The sequence below is a fragment of the Pempheris klunzingeri genome, chromosome 17 (assembly GCF_042242105.1).
Source record: "Pempheris klunzingeri isolate RE-2024b chromosome 17, fPemKlu1.hap1, whole genome shotgun sequence".
Lineage (NCBI taxonomy): Eukaryota > Metazoa > Chordata > Actinopteri > Acropomatiformes > Pempheridae > Pempheris > Pempheris klunzingeri.
In genome coordinates, this window is record NC_092028.1 from 14,714,814 (window position 1) to 14,728,046 (window position 13,233).

At 42.4% G+C, this 13,233-nt stretch overlaps 1 protein-coding gene across 1 annotated transcript in view; it reads left to right on the plus strand.

Moving 5' to 3' along the window:
- Nucleotides 1-13,233, plus strand: part of cacna1ia (calcium voltage-gated channel subunit alpha1 Ia) — a 100,212-nt gene that overhangs the window by 68,523 nt on the left and 18,456 nt on the right. The window contains exons 16-28 of the mRNA XM_070847197.1: nucleotides 112-846; nucleotides 1,473-1,573; nucleotides 2,610-2,733; nucleotides 2,935-3,003; nucleotides 4,815-4,993; nucleotides 5,439-5,565; nucleotides 5,954-6,079; nucleotides 6,228-6,317; nucleotides 6,498-6,690; nucleotides 7,350-7,501; nucleotides 8,250-8,359; nucleotides 10,925-11,058; nucleotides 11,479-11,549. Coding sequence (XP_070703298.1) covers nucleotides 112-846; nucleotides 1,473-1,573; nucleotides 2,610-2,733; nucleotides 2,935-3,003; nucleotides 4,815-4,993; nucleotides 5,439-5,565; nucleotides 5,954-6,079; nucleotides 6,228-6,317; nucleotides 6,498-6,690; nucleotides 7,350-7,501; nucleotides 8,250-8,359; nucleotides 10,925-11,058; nucleotides 11,479-11,549 — 2,211 coding nt within the window. The remainder of the gene's footprint in view (nucleotides 1-111; nucleotides 847-1,472; nucleotides 1,574-2,609; nucleotides 2,734-2,934; nucleotides 3,004-4,814; nucleotides 4,994-5,438; nucleotides 5,566-5,953; nucleotides 6,080-6,227; nucleotides 6,318-6,497; nucleotides 6,691-7,349; nucleotides 7,502-8,249; nucleotides 8,360-10,924; nucleotides 11,059-11,478; nucleotides 11,550-13,233) is intronic.

Sequence of the window (13,233 nt, forward strand, 5' to 3'; positions counted from 1 at the left end):
GGTCACTGTATCACTTATGTTTATTTTTGTCACTAATCCAGACTGCCAGCGCAGGGCTAGACAGAGTGTAGCTCAGAATTACAGGAGAAGAAACCTCTCTCATTTTCTCAGTATGCAGGTCGAGGTTACCACAACTGGGGTCGCCCTCTCGCTTCTCAGCCTCAGGCGTTGTGGGCCCGTCGTTCCAGCTGGAACAGCCTGGGAGGATGCCGTCCCTGCTCCTCCTCTTCTCCCACCACCAGTCCGGGCTTCACCCCCACGTCTGCGAGGCCCTTCTATGGCTACGGCCTAGGGGGTCTTGGCGGAGTGGTTGGAGGAAGCCTTCGTATCCGGGGTCCCCGTGCTTCTTCATCCCCACACCGCCACCTCCACCATGTTCACCCAGATGAGGAAGAGTCTCTCCTCTCTCCTCCTGCTGTTGCTCCATGTTCTCTGAACCTTCCTCATGCCATGCTCCCAGGCCCCTTTGTACCCAGGAGGGACCGCAGAGCTCTGTCACTAGAGCTGCCCCACCTGCTGCAGGTCCCAGGACCCCCGCACCCTCCACTGCCTGTGCACCTCCCGCTGCCCCCCATGACGATCCATACTCACCACAGGAAGAACTCTGGTGGGATGGTAAACAGTGGAGCTGGTGGCAGTGGGCTGGACACTCTGGGTTGCTTAGGAGGGGTACACCAAGACTGTAATGGGAAGACCCCTCTTTCTCAGCTTCTCCAGCCCCCTCCCAGACACCACATGGAGCAGAGTGTAGCAGCGAACCCCCAGAGCCAGCTGATGGCTGAAGTGTTTCCCCAGGTTAACACACGCAGCAAGGACAGGGAGGACCTGGATGATGACATTGAATATGTAAGTCACTGTTGCGTGTGTGTGAGAGGGAGGGAATTAACCGGTAATAGAAACAGGAAAAGCCTGGTGTGTAAGTGAAGTAAGCTTACACAATCATAGGACTATGATACACAGTCCAATTCCACAGATGCAGATAAGTATCCCTAAGACAGTGTGTAACAGCATCTAAAAAGAACAAAGAATCACAATGTAGCCTTGTGATTCTCAATAACTGAACCATTAGCTTTTGTATTAAAGTACAAGATTTTACACATGCTATAATCTCTTGCTCTCTTGTGTAGGATTTTCAAGTACTTTGTATAAAATCTGCACTCCCTATCACCTGGGCCTCATGGGAGCCCCATTGTTTTCATTGTAAACAAGTCTGTGTATGAGAGAAACAAGGTTAATTAGAGAGGACTATTTAGACAGCGGGGGGGGGGGAGCTATACAGATGGTAATGTTGGAAGATGCTCTGAGCTGTTGCTATAGAAGTGTTTCACTTTCGTAAATAATTTAAATTGGCAGTCTAAACAGTATCTCTTTGCGATTCTGTTTGTCTTTCTATGTTTACTGCACGGTTGTATTGTGCATCATGAACGGGCTCTGCACGTGTGTTTAATATCCGTGTGTGTTCTTTGTTGCAGAGCTTGTGCTTCCGCATTCAGAAGATGTTAGAAGCGTACAGGCCGGACTGGTGTGAGAGCAGAGAGGACTGGTCTGTCTTCCTGTTCTCCCCACAGAACAAGTGAGCCACCTTTATCCCTCACTCCACTTTGTGTTTTTCCTTTTTTTAATCCAATCTGTTGTATCCAGTGCATTTAGTGATGGTGTGATTGTCTGCGTTAAAAGCGTGTTGACTCAGAATGTGGACTGTTTTGTGGCACCATGTCTAAACAGCGTCTCATGCAAACATTATCAGTCGACCACAGGATGTATCTTATCAAAACAATATCAAGGGTGGATGGGCAGATTCTGTTCTCCACCTCATCAATAGGACAGGTTGCCAAGCTTCCTCAGACAGGGACTACATTAGAGTATTGATCGTCACCTTGCAAATAACAAAGGGATATTTTCTATCCGCTCTCCTCCTGATAGAGAGCAAGAAACAGTCCTTCGGGGGGTACATTTAATACCATACGCAATTCATTAAATTCTGCGTTAACTTGTAATGTTGTTGTGTTACAGTCTGCAGAGGAAGGGTTTGTTCAGATACATTTTAGTGTTTTTTAACAAAAGGCCTTTTTACTGTTTGCAATACTTGTTCCAAAGCACGAAAGAATGAATACAATCCGTCTCCTGTTAAATGCATTCTGTTTCCTTTCACCCGTTCCAGTAAACACTGCCGCAAAGATATTTAATTGCTTTTTGGCAGCACACAGTGTCACATGCTAAGTTTTGAAATGCATATTCAGTATTTATATGTCCATCTCTCTCTCTGTGTCTCTCTTTCTCTCTCTGTGCCGTTTCTCTCTTATCTTGATATTCTGTTCTCCCAGCAGAGCACTGTACTCAAAAGTCTTGTACTTCTGAGAGTGTTGGTAATGTAATTTGTTTTGAATTAGGAGTGATGTAAACAGGGGCTGAATGAGGCTATTTACTTACCAAAATGTGAGGGAACTCCTGTTCACTGTCAGGGAACCTGGCCCCCATTTAATTTCTGATTGGATGGAAGGGATTTATAGATTGTATACGGGCAGAGTTTAGCCTTACTTCTGTGTACACAATGCCTATTTAAACGTTTTGCTTTTTAAACACTTTCCTATCTTCTCCTCTTACTTTAGGTTCAGACAGATGTGCCAGTCCATCATAGCGCACAAGCTGTTTGACTATGTGGTGTTGGCCTTCATCTTCTCCAACTGCATCACCGTAGCCCTGGAAAGGCCCAAGATACTACAAGGCAGCCTGGTAAATCCATCTGAAAAAATGTGCATGTGTGTGTAAAAGCTTCATCCCCTGTCTGCAGTTTTTGTGTGATAGCTTTATACGTGGGTGAATTCAATTCTGTTATCAAAGAGGTGCAATAAGTAAGGTTTTATTTCCCCTAATTGCTCCATCTCCTCTTTCTGACTGTCAACCATTATCTCCCTCTCCTGTTTGTCTGTCTAGGAAAGAGTCTTTCTCACCATCTCCAACTACATCTTTACTGCCATTTTTGTGGGCGAGATGACACTCAAGGTAACATTTTACAACCTGTCTCTCTATTACCACCAATGAGCCCTAAGTGTAGTGTGTGCAGGCACTACACAGAGGCTTCTTTTATCTCTGCCTCCTCCCGTCTCTCCCTTTTTGTCTCTCTCACTGAACTGAGTTCAGTGCTTCTATAGCCCAGCCCTTTCCCTTCCTTCTTGGCAATTCCCATGTTCCTTTGGAGAATAGAGCAATTAAGCAATGTCATTAATTAGTGGCTAGTCTTCTCTTATGGATGTGGTCCATCTCCAGCACTCCCCCACACTCTCTCCTTCCTCCTGTCCTCTCTGATGTTCACTGCTTCTTTTTTTAAGTTTGTTTTTCCACTTCCTTAGGGCTCCTCTGTACTCTTTCTTTTATTTTCTCTCCTTCCTTCCCTCTCTCCCTCCCTCCCTTTGCTTCTGTCTCTGTATGCTCTGCGAAAGGCTTTGGCACAAGTGGGCCATCAATTATGCACTCCCACAATCAATTATTAACCAATCACAGCACGTCAAGGAGCCACAGACTTGTCAGCCCCCTGGCCGGGCCGTACATGTCTCCCTCCATGTTTCTGGCTGTCTGAGCATTGTGTATCCCTGTAATGTGTGTTGATGTGTGTTTGTTTGTGTACAATTAATTCCTCCATAGGACTCCACCGCTGTGTTTAGTGCTGTGTGCAAGATGCAGTCGCATAAAAGGCACAGCAGAGATGAGGAAATGGTCAGCATGCTTGCAAAACTTTGTAGAGTGTTATTTTATAAGACAGCTCCAGACACAATGTAGCACTGTCCAAAAACCTAGTTCTAGTGATTGTTTGTGATTGTCTAGTGATCTAGCCATCAACCATGCTATTTCTTAACATAAAGTGTTAGATTACACGTGCGCTTACCGTCAGAATAATCAGAGTTCTGAATTCAATACATACTTGGAAGTTTTGTACATTCAGTTTACTATTTGGCATTGCGGTCAGTTTACGTTTTGGCATTCAGGTCTAAGATGTTTGCCAAGCACTGATCTTTCAACCATCTTGATATGTTTGCACGATAAGCCCCACAGTCCCTCTGAAGCTTTACCAGATACTTGGCAAACAGCTTCAAATGTCAGTTGCAGATTTTGCCCACGCAGACATGATGCTTCGACTGCTGCTTAGCAAAACATCAAATCCAGCTGTGTGCATATATCACTCTAGCATCATATTTCAAATGGTTTCCCGGTAACCATTTTACAAGCAAAGATGAAGGTCTTCAGACATTATTACTTCATCATTGGGTGTGTGTGTCTGTGTGTGTGAGGACCAGAGCAAGTTTTTAATCAACAGAGTGAGCACATTTTTGGGAAGTGAGGACATTTTGGCTCGCCTTCAAAGGGCTTTAAGGGTTTTAAGGTCAAGACTGTGTTTTATGGTTAAGGTTAGAATTAGGTGTAAAATAGGATTAAGGTAAGGATTGGGGCTAGGCATGTAAGGGGCTGGGGAATACATCATGTCAATGAGGGCCCCTACAAGCATAGAAGTACAACGATTTGTAAGTGTGTCTGCTTTTTGGTTGAGCGTGTGATATGTCTTGTTAGTGTCAAGAGCCTGTTGTGCTACAGCTGCTGATGTCTTTTCTTCTCTGTATCTCATCTGTCATCCTCTTGCTCTTTTAGTTTAGCCTCGTTTTTTTTGTTGTTTTTTTCGAATTTAACAATTCATTTTACAGTTGGTTTGGAAACAGACAACAGACAAATGTCTTGTAATTGTTTATAAGTTAAGTTGCCGTGTGGCAAATGTAGTCCACTGTCTAATCCTGCTTCATCTCTATTTTTCATCTCACTGCCAGGTGGTTTCTATGGGTCTGTATGTGGGTGAACAGGCTTATCTGCGGAGCAGCTGGAACATTCTGGACGGCTTCCTGGTTTTCGTGTCTTTGATTGACATTGTCGTGTCCATGGCGGGTGGGGCCAAGATCCTGGGTGTGCTGAGAGTACTCAGGCTGCTCAGAACATTGCGTCCCCTCAGGTACGCGCAAAGCCCAGCAAGTCTTTAGAAATGTTTACATTTGTTGATTATCATGTGATGAATTGCAGCTCGTCTGCACAGTTTTATCGTCACAAGTTCAAAATGTTGTGCTTAAACAAAATGATTGATGAATGAATGATTTTAATTGATCAAAAATACATTTTCAAATGTATTGAATAATCCCAACAGCGGACAGAAAATGTAACCATAATCAACTTTGTCCTCTTCAATATATTCTCTTCTTCCATGAATGATACAGTCTGAGCTAAACAGTGCAATTTTATTGGAACAATAACACGCAGGGACTCCAAGGTCTTGCCCATGATATGCAGACAGTGAATAACCATTGTAAGAAATATGTAATGCAAATATGTATATATTTATATATATATATTTGTTTAAATCCTTTATATTTTATTTTTCTCATTTTCTTCCTACCCCTCAGGGTAATTAGCAGAGCTCCAGGTCTGAAGCTGGTGGTGGAGACCCTGATCACCTCCCTCAAACCCATTGGCAACATTGTCCTCATCTGTTGTGCATTCTTCATCATCTTTGGCATTCTTGGGGTACAGGTAGGAAAAAAGGAATTGCTGTTTTAATCATGCATACTGCCTGCATACATTATTTAATCAGCTATATTATATGCATGGAAATTATTATCATAACCCAGTCTATTTGTGTGTTATGGTTTCCTGCTCATTACGCATGTAATTCTCTCTCTCCCTCCCTTTCCTTCTTAATAGCTTTGAAGCACACATGCACCTGTATTTCTTTCTTAAGCAAACTCTCATTTTCCTCCTATTCCTTTCATCACTGCACAACATTTTCAGCTGGTGGGATCTTTGGCCAGCTCATTATTCACTCAAGAGCGCTCTTTCATCTCATCGCAGGGGCCCACAAAGGCTTATTTCTGTTTTATATAAGTATTCAGACTGCATCTCGTTGTTTTTCCACTGACAGCTGTTTAAAGGAAAGTTCTTCTACTGCTTCGGCCCTGATGTCAAAAACATCACCAACAAGTCTGACTGTCTGCAAGCAAACTACAAGTGGGTCCACCATAAGTACAACTTTGACAACCTAGGACAGGTTAGTATCACGTGTGTTATCTGTGCATCTGGTGTGCATTATGTTTGTTATCAGAATATGTGACAAACAAATAAAAAAAAAAAGTTTTCTTTTCTCAGTGGAACAGGCATAACAGTTTCCTCTCTGTTCTCTTCCCACTGTTGACCAGGCTTTGATGTCCTTGTTTGTACTTGCCTCCAAGGACGGCTGGGTCAACATCATGTATCATGGTCTGGATGCTGTGGCTGTGGACCAACAGGTACAGCATAAGCTGTACAACCACAATTTTTTCCATAAGAAAAAAAACCCTGAGACACAATCTTATATCTGGCTTAATCTTTTCGCTCTTGTCTGTGTTCTGTTTTCTTACCCCACTCTTTCACGTCACATCATTTCTTATAAAATCGCGTCATGAACAAACACACCACTTCAATCCCAGCCGGTGACCAACAACAATCCATGGATGCTGCTATATTTCATCTCCTTCCTCCTCATCGTCAGCTTCTTCGTCCTCAACATGTTTGTTGGTGTGGTGGTGGAGAACTTCCACAAGTGCCGCCAGCACCAGGAGGTGGAGGAGGCCAAAAGGCGGGAGGAGAAGCGTCAGCGGCGCATGGAAAAGAAGAGAAGAAGTAAGAGAGAAGAACGACAGGAGAGGGATAGCAAAGAGACCGTATGAAATGGGACAAAAGCTGGAAGAGAAATTAAAAAAAAGTACATGAATAGTTAGAGAAAGAGACAGGAAAAGGTTAGAAGGATACAAAAGAAAGTAAGAAAGAAGAGGTAGGAAGAGATTTGTAGAGTAACAAAGGGAACAGATGAAAAAAGTATGTGATGAAACAAAATGCCTGAAAACAAGAGTTTGAATAGCTTACTCTTGTTCTATTGTCACAATGACACATTAAAAGAAACACTTTGTACTAGCACACACAGTTCTGATCAACACTGATGAAAAAAAAAATAGAAAGAGGGGGGAAATGTAGACAAACACAAACGGCAAGTGTCATAATTGCTAAAATGCTCTGCAGTTTGAGATTTTTTTTCTGTTGACATCTCCTTTAATGAAAAATGATGATGTGTTGCAAAAAGAGGAGTTTGTTTGGATTTGGCTTAAATAAATGTTCTCTTTGTAATAGCCAGAAGGTTTGAATGATCACGGTATATCATAAGAAGTATTTTATATCGCTGCAGAGAAAACATTCTTTCTCTCACTAAGAAATGTATTTTTTCTTATCAGATATACACATTTTATGTGTTTTAAAGCTTTATTCATATATTTTTCTACCAACAGAAGCCCAGAAGCTGCCCTACTATGCCAGCTATGGCTCAGTGCGCCTGATGATCCACACACTGTGCACAAACCACTACCTGGACCTCATCATCACCTTCATCATCGCAATCAACGTCATCACCATGTCCTTAGAGCACTATAATCAACCTCATGTAAGAACAAATGCTTACCCTGTGTGTGCAAACAGCGTAACCACCATGAAACTGTGTCCAGGCTCTGTAGCGTGTGCTGTGAGCAACTGTAGTCCATACAAAGGCGCTTTGATTGCACTGCTGATGTAACGTGAGCTGCTGTTCAGAGTTGTGTTAGCTGTCCAGTACATATATCTGTCCGTTCATGTGCGATGAATGGAGGTTCAAAAGCCTGTTAGCGTTTTTGTGAGGGAGAGGAAAGTGATTATCCTCAAGATAAGATGCCCATTTGACCTTTAAAATGGAGCAAGCTTTCTCAAACCGACCGAGCATCAGATAAATATCACAGGTCTGGGCTGTATTTGTCAGCTGTTGGTCCTGACATTTGGCAGGCTCCCACTTGTTAGAAGCTACAGGTCTATTTATGAAAGAAGGAACCATCCAAGCAAAATCTTCAGTGTTTACAGTAATAGGAAGCTGTACTGGATGTTTAAGACTATTTAAACATGCTTTGCTCTAGAATATTTGAATACTTTCCATTTACAATATTTCTTAAAAATGTGTGTTTGTCCAGAAGCATAATGTGGACGTGTTTGTGGTGCTATGAATGGAAAATGCTTTGTTTTTGCCTGCGGCATGCCTGAATTTGCTCTACAAACAATGAGAACAATTCCAGTCCTACACTTTTTCCCTGCTGATACTCCACCCTATCCCACAGCACATGCACACACACACACGCACACCCCTTTTTTTTACTCTCTCTTTCCAGTCTCTGGATCTTGGCCTGAAGTACTGCAACTATTTCTTCACCTCCACTTTTGTACTGGAAGCAGTGCTCAAACTCATCGCATTCGGCTTTCGTCGATTCTTCAAAGAGAGGTACAGTGTGTGCTTATATCTTGTGCGTATGCAATGTGATTGTGTTTCACTTTCTGCTTGTGCCTAAATGCATCTATGTATTTATTTCTGGCACTATGTACCAATATATGTATTCTAATATGAGACAGTTTGGTGTCATTGTAAAACCCATCCAACCACTGTGGGATTTGTTAATCTGCTAAGATGTAAATGAGCTCTATTTTTCAAACAGATGGAGATTTAATGTCACCAAAAATTACAATATCACCCTATGTTGTTGTCTATTCAGCGCAGTCACCTATCACATATTTGATGTGAAAATTAAACATTAAAGCGACTATCAGGGCTCCAGGCACATGCCATAATCTCTTGAATTAACGTATAATATAAATAGTGCCACAATAAACAGTTATTTAGTTCAAAGTGTAATGGCTGTACAAATCCGCCTTTTCCTTTGATCATTATAAATGGAATAGAGAATAACAGCTTTGAAGATATAGAGGATTATGAAATATGCTGAAATATGTGAGCTGGCTCCAAGGCGTTCTGTTATTAAGTTGACTACACGATATTGTGGTGCATTTCATGACAATTATCACACATGATCAGCTGTGTCAAAGACAACTTACTGAAAAGTTCACAGTTTTCTTTATAGTGTTCAGCTTTCTTTGGTCACCATCAAATTGTTCTTTCAGTCTGTTACTCTATTGAGTTATTCCAGAAATTAAGTAGAAACTATAATTCATTTCCAATGAATAAAGCTTTTTTAAATGGGTATGCCGATCTTCTCATGTAAAGAAGAATATTAGAAATTCTAATAATTTATTGGCTTAAATAATACTGGTCTGATTGAAAAGAGAAACCGTTAAAATACGACATCATTACGAAACCAAACTGATTAATTTTCTGCATGTGACGCCACTGTGCTTTCCAATTTCTACATTTTACTGTACTCACCTTTGTTTGACCTCCGAGGGAAATGCAGTTCAGCATCGGCCTGTTCACTCCCACACTCATTCACTCAGAACCCAGACTAATTGATTTGTCACTCACCCAAATGTGCACTGTGATGAGACTGATGTCTTATTCTTTTCAGGGATATGTGGTGACTAATTAAAGACAGAAACAGATTTGGGAGCTCTTATTGCACTGATGGTAGTTTAATGTCATTGACCTATTTTAGTTAGTGAAGAGAGAGAGGAGAGAGCGGGTGAGGATAGACATTAGAGTGAGAGAGATAAGGTGGCGGAGGTGGGGGGAGAGAGATGGGAAAGAAGCATAATGTATAGGAGGGGAAGCTGGACTGATCAAAGACAAAAAAGGAGGAGGACAAATGAGTGATGAAATGAGAAAGAGATGGGCGGATATAGAGAGAATTTATCACACGGTTATCAGCTGGCACTTTGTCTCTTTTTATGTAGTGTCAGCAACAGTCGTGAGCAGTCATTGTGCATAGTGTGATTTATAGGCTGAGGTGACTCTCAGGGCAGCTTTAGAACTGGGTCAATGGAGTAGCAGGTAACACACAAACACACATGTGCCACCAACAGAACTGCAGGAAATGTTCGCAGGTATGTGTGTATACGTGTTTGTGTGTATGTGTGCCTGACGGTGACGGTCAACCATTAAACGGTTGAATAACTGCAACAGTAAGAGATGAGGCAGCATCTTACGCCACTGTGAAAAGGTGGCTAAAACCATAATAAAAATGTGAAAAAAGAAGTAGGCCCATAGTCAGACAGAACCTGACAACAGAGGGAAACATGATCATTGCTTGCTGACAAGTCACGGGAGGCAGTTCATACGCTGTTGTCATCGGTGTTTTAAATGTAAGCGTTTGGCAAACATTCTGACGAATTATTTGGCAGTGCTAAATGTTTTGACGCTCAGGGTGCCTTGCTACGTGATTTCAGATCAGATGTGCACCCGATTTCCCATTTCCCATAAAATCTCACACAGTTTTAAGACCACCTTGATGTTTTTCACAAAAGATGTGCATTTGTTAACTATCTTTCAAAATGAGGACTGTGTTGTACTCCCAGAAGCAATTTCATGAGGCAATAAAGGATAAACATCCCAGGAAGCCTGCAAAAGTGTTAGTTACATCAGGTCAAAATACTTACCCTTAAGTCAGATGTCACAATGACTACTGGGGATTCCAGCTCTGCCATATTCATCTGATTTGGCAACATCTGTTTCCCATCTGTCCCTGAGCCTTAAAAACAAATTGCTGCACATGATGGTTTTATTAGGGGCTTTTGGGAATGAGGCAACGTAGCATCACTGGCAGAAATGTGCAGATCTTAAAGAAGAGTAATGTGTTTGAAGGTTACTGATATCAGATATTTTACTACATACCTCCTTATATTTTTATAGCCCAGAAGTCAGACAATTTTTAGTGTGGGAGTCAACAAGTTAACAGCTGTATTTTGTAGCTCTTTTGTTGCTTTTTTGTTTGTTTGCCTATAAATTTGCCAGTAAAGCACTGCACTTGTATTTACATTGGCTTTATGCGTGTTTGTGGTGCAACACCTTTGTGCACCTTCCTCCATCACATGAATGTGTGGATATGTGTGCTTGTGCTAGGTGGAACCAGTTGGACCTGGCCATTGTGCTTCTGTCGGTGATGGGCATCACTCTGGAGGAGATTGAGATCAGTGCTGCCCTGCCTATCAACCCCACCATCATCAGGATCATGAGGGTGCTGAGGATAGCACGAGGTACATGTACAACACGTGTGTGAAATATGTGCAAGCACACACACACACACACACACACACACACACTCACTCACAAGCCCTATCCCAGCTGGACATCCTGTAAATAGTTTCAGTGAAATAGAAATATTGATTTGGTCTTGCCGGTATGTTAAAGTATAACTGCTGAAACAACTTTTGCAGGTCAGTTAGCTGAAGCACAGCTGCTAACGTCTAAAGGGCTGTTTTTGTGAGCACATACATGTGTGTGTGTGTGTGTTACACAGGTTGTAAATTAAGAGCTGACCTTTCCACATTTTAACGGTTCCCATTTAGTCTGTAATTGAACCTGGGGGATTTACCCCTAAATGCCCTCAGCTGAAATTTCACCCTTCTCTCTCTCTCTCTCTCTCTCTCTCTCTCTCCCCCCACACTTGAACACAGTGCTGAAGCTACTGAAGATGGCGACAGGAATGAGAGCCCTGTTGGATACAGTGGTCCAAGCCCTGCCTCAGGTACACACTCACATAGTGTCTCCCCCTCTTATTCCCTTACAGACACACACTCCACTCTCCCAGAGAGAGTTGGCCACTCTCAGTCGATATCCAGGGTGGTATGAGCCCCCTCTTTATCTTTCTCTGTTGGCCTGTAGGCAACTCTAATAGATGACTCATTCATGCCACAAACTGGTAAACTGGCACACACATACACACGCACACACACACACACACACACACACACACATACATAGGCTTTGTCCTGTTTTCACTTTCAGCACCATGGAGAGTACCCAGACTCCCACTGTGACCACAGTGTGCTAGAAACAGCAGGGGCTTCTTAAACCAGTCTGTAGTTCACTTGGTGGTGAAATGTCGACAGAGTCAGACAGTTTCTAGGCCGTCCCAGTGCCACAATCATTCCAATGCACTGAAAGTTTAAATCCATACAAAAATCCCACAATGCGTCTTTGTTCACTATGCTTGACAGCCGAGGCAGTGACTACGTGCTTTGTGGCATAATCTCATGAACTGGCAACAGAACGAATGTAAATCCTTGTTATGTATATATATTACATTTAAATGTCGTCTCCATGTGCTGCCTCAGAATCATGTCTCCATCAGTGTCCCAATGTTTATTAATCAATAATGTTTGTCTAAGGCTGTTTTTCTTCGAGCTTTAGTTTAGTTCACATCCTCATCGCTTAAGCTGTGAAACCTTAGAGCAAATAGTAGTTTCATATTAGCGTGACATTTCCATAATCAAGCTTATTTATTGTTTTGCCAAGAGTTAGTTGAGAACACTCAGTCCATTATCGTGCCTGTACAGAAGTGTAAATATGTCAGCCAGCAGGTAGTTAGCCTAGCTCGGCATCAAGACAGGAAAGAGAGGGAAACAGTTAGTCTCGCTCTATTCAATATCTGCCTACTGGTGCCACTAAAATTCACTACCATGTTGTGTCTCGTTGGTTTAATCCATACAAAAATACTAAACCAAGCTAAGGTAACCACTGCTGGAACAGGTACATATTCACCATACAAGCATGAGAGTGGTATCGACCTCGTCATCTAACTGACAGTAAGAAAACAAATAGGCATAATTACCTAAATGTTCCTCCTATTCCTTCAAAGAATAACAGTTGTCTAGACAGACAGGTTAGGGGCAAGGACTGATGCACAGCCCCATTCATGGACATGCAAGGGCACAGTCACACACGCATACACAGTCTGACCCATTGACCATCAAAAGTAAGATGAAGCAGAGGGAAACAGGTGGTGTGGCGAAAGGAGGGCAGGCAGAGGTGAGGGAGAACAGATTCCTTGTCTTTCTTTTCTATTGATCCCCCTCTCATTAACACTGAGCCCTTTGCTCCATCCCAAGGGCACCAGGGGAGGTAATTAAAACTAGGGCTAATTAAACAGTTCCAGGATGTCTAACTCTTGGTGGGTATGGGGGTGTGTGCATATTGAGGTACTGAAAGAGTGAGTGTGAAGGTGTTACATTTGGCGAGATATTAACCTGAGGTGATATTACACCGTGACACCTGCTAACATTTCTTTATTACATCACATAGGACATTGAGGACAATATTGATGTTTTAACAAAGGCTTCGTTGCCTTGCTGAACAAAGGAGCAGGCAAATACGCCGCTATTGGAATAAGAAGGCAAGGAATATGAATTATGCCTGGGACAGCAAACCGG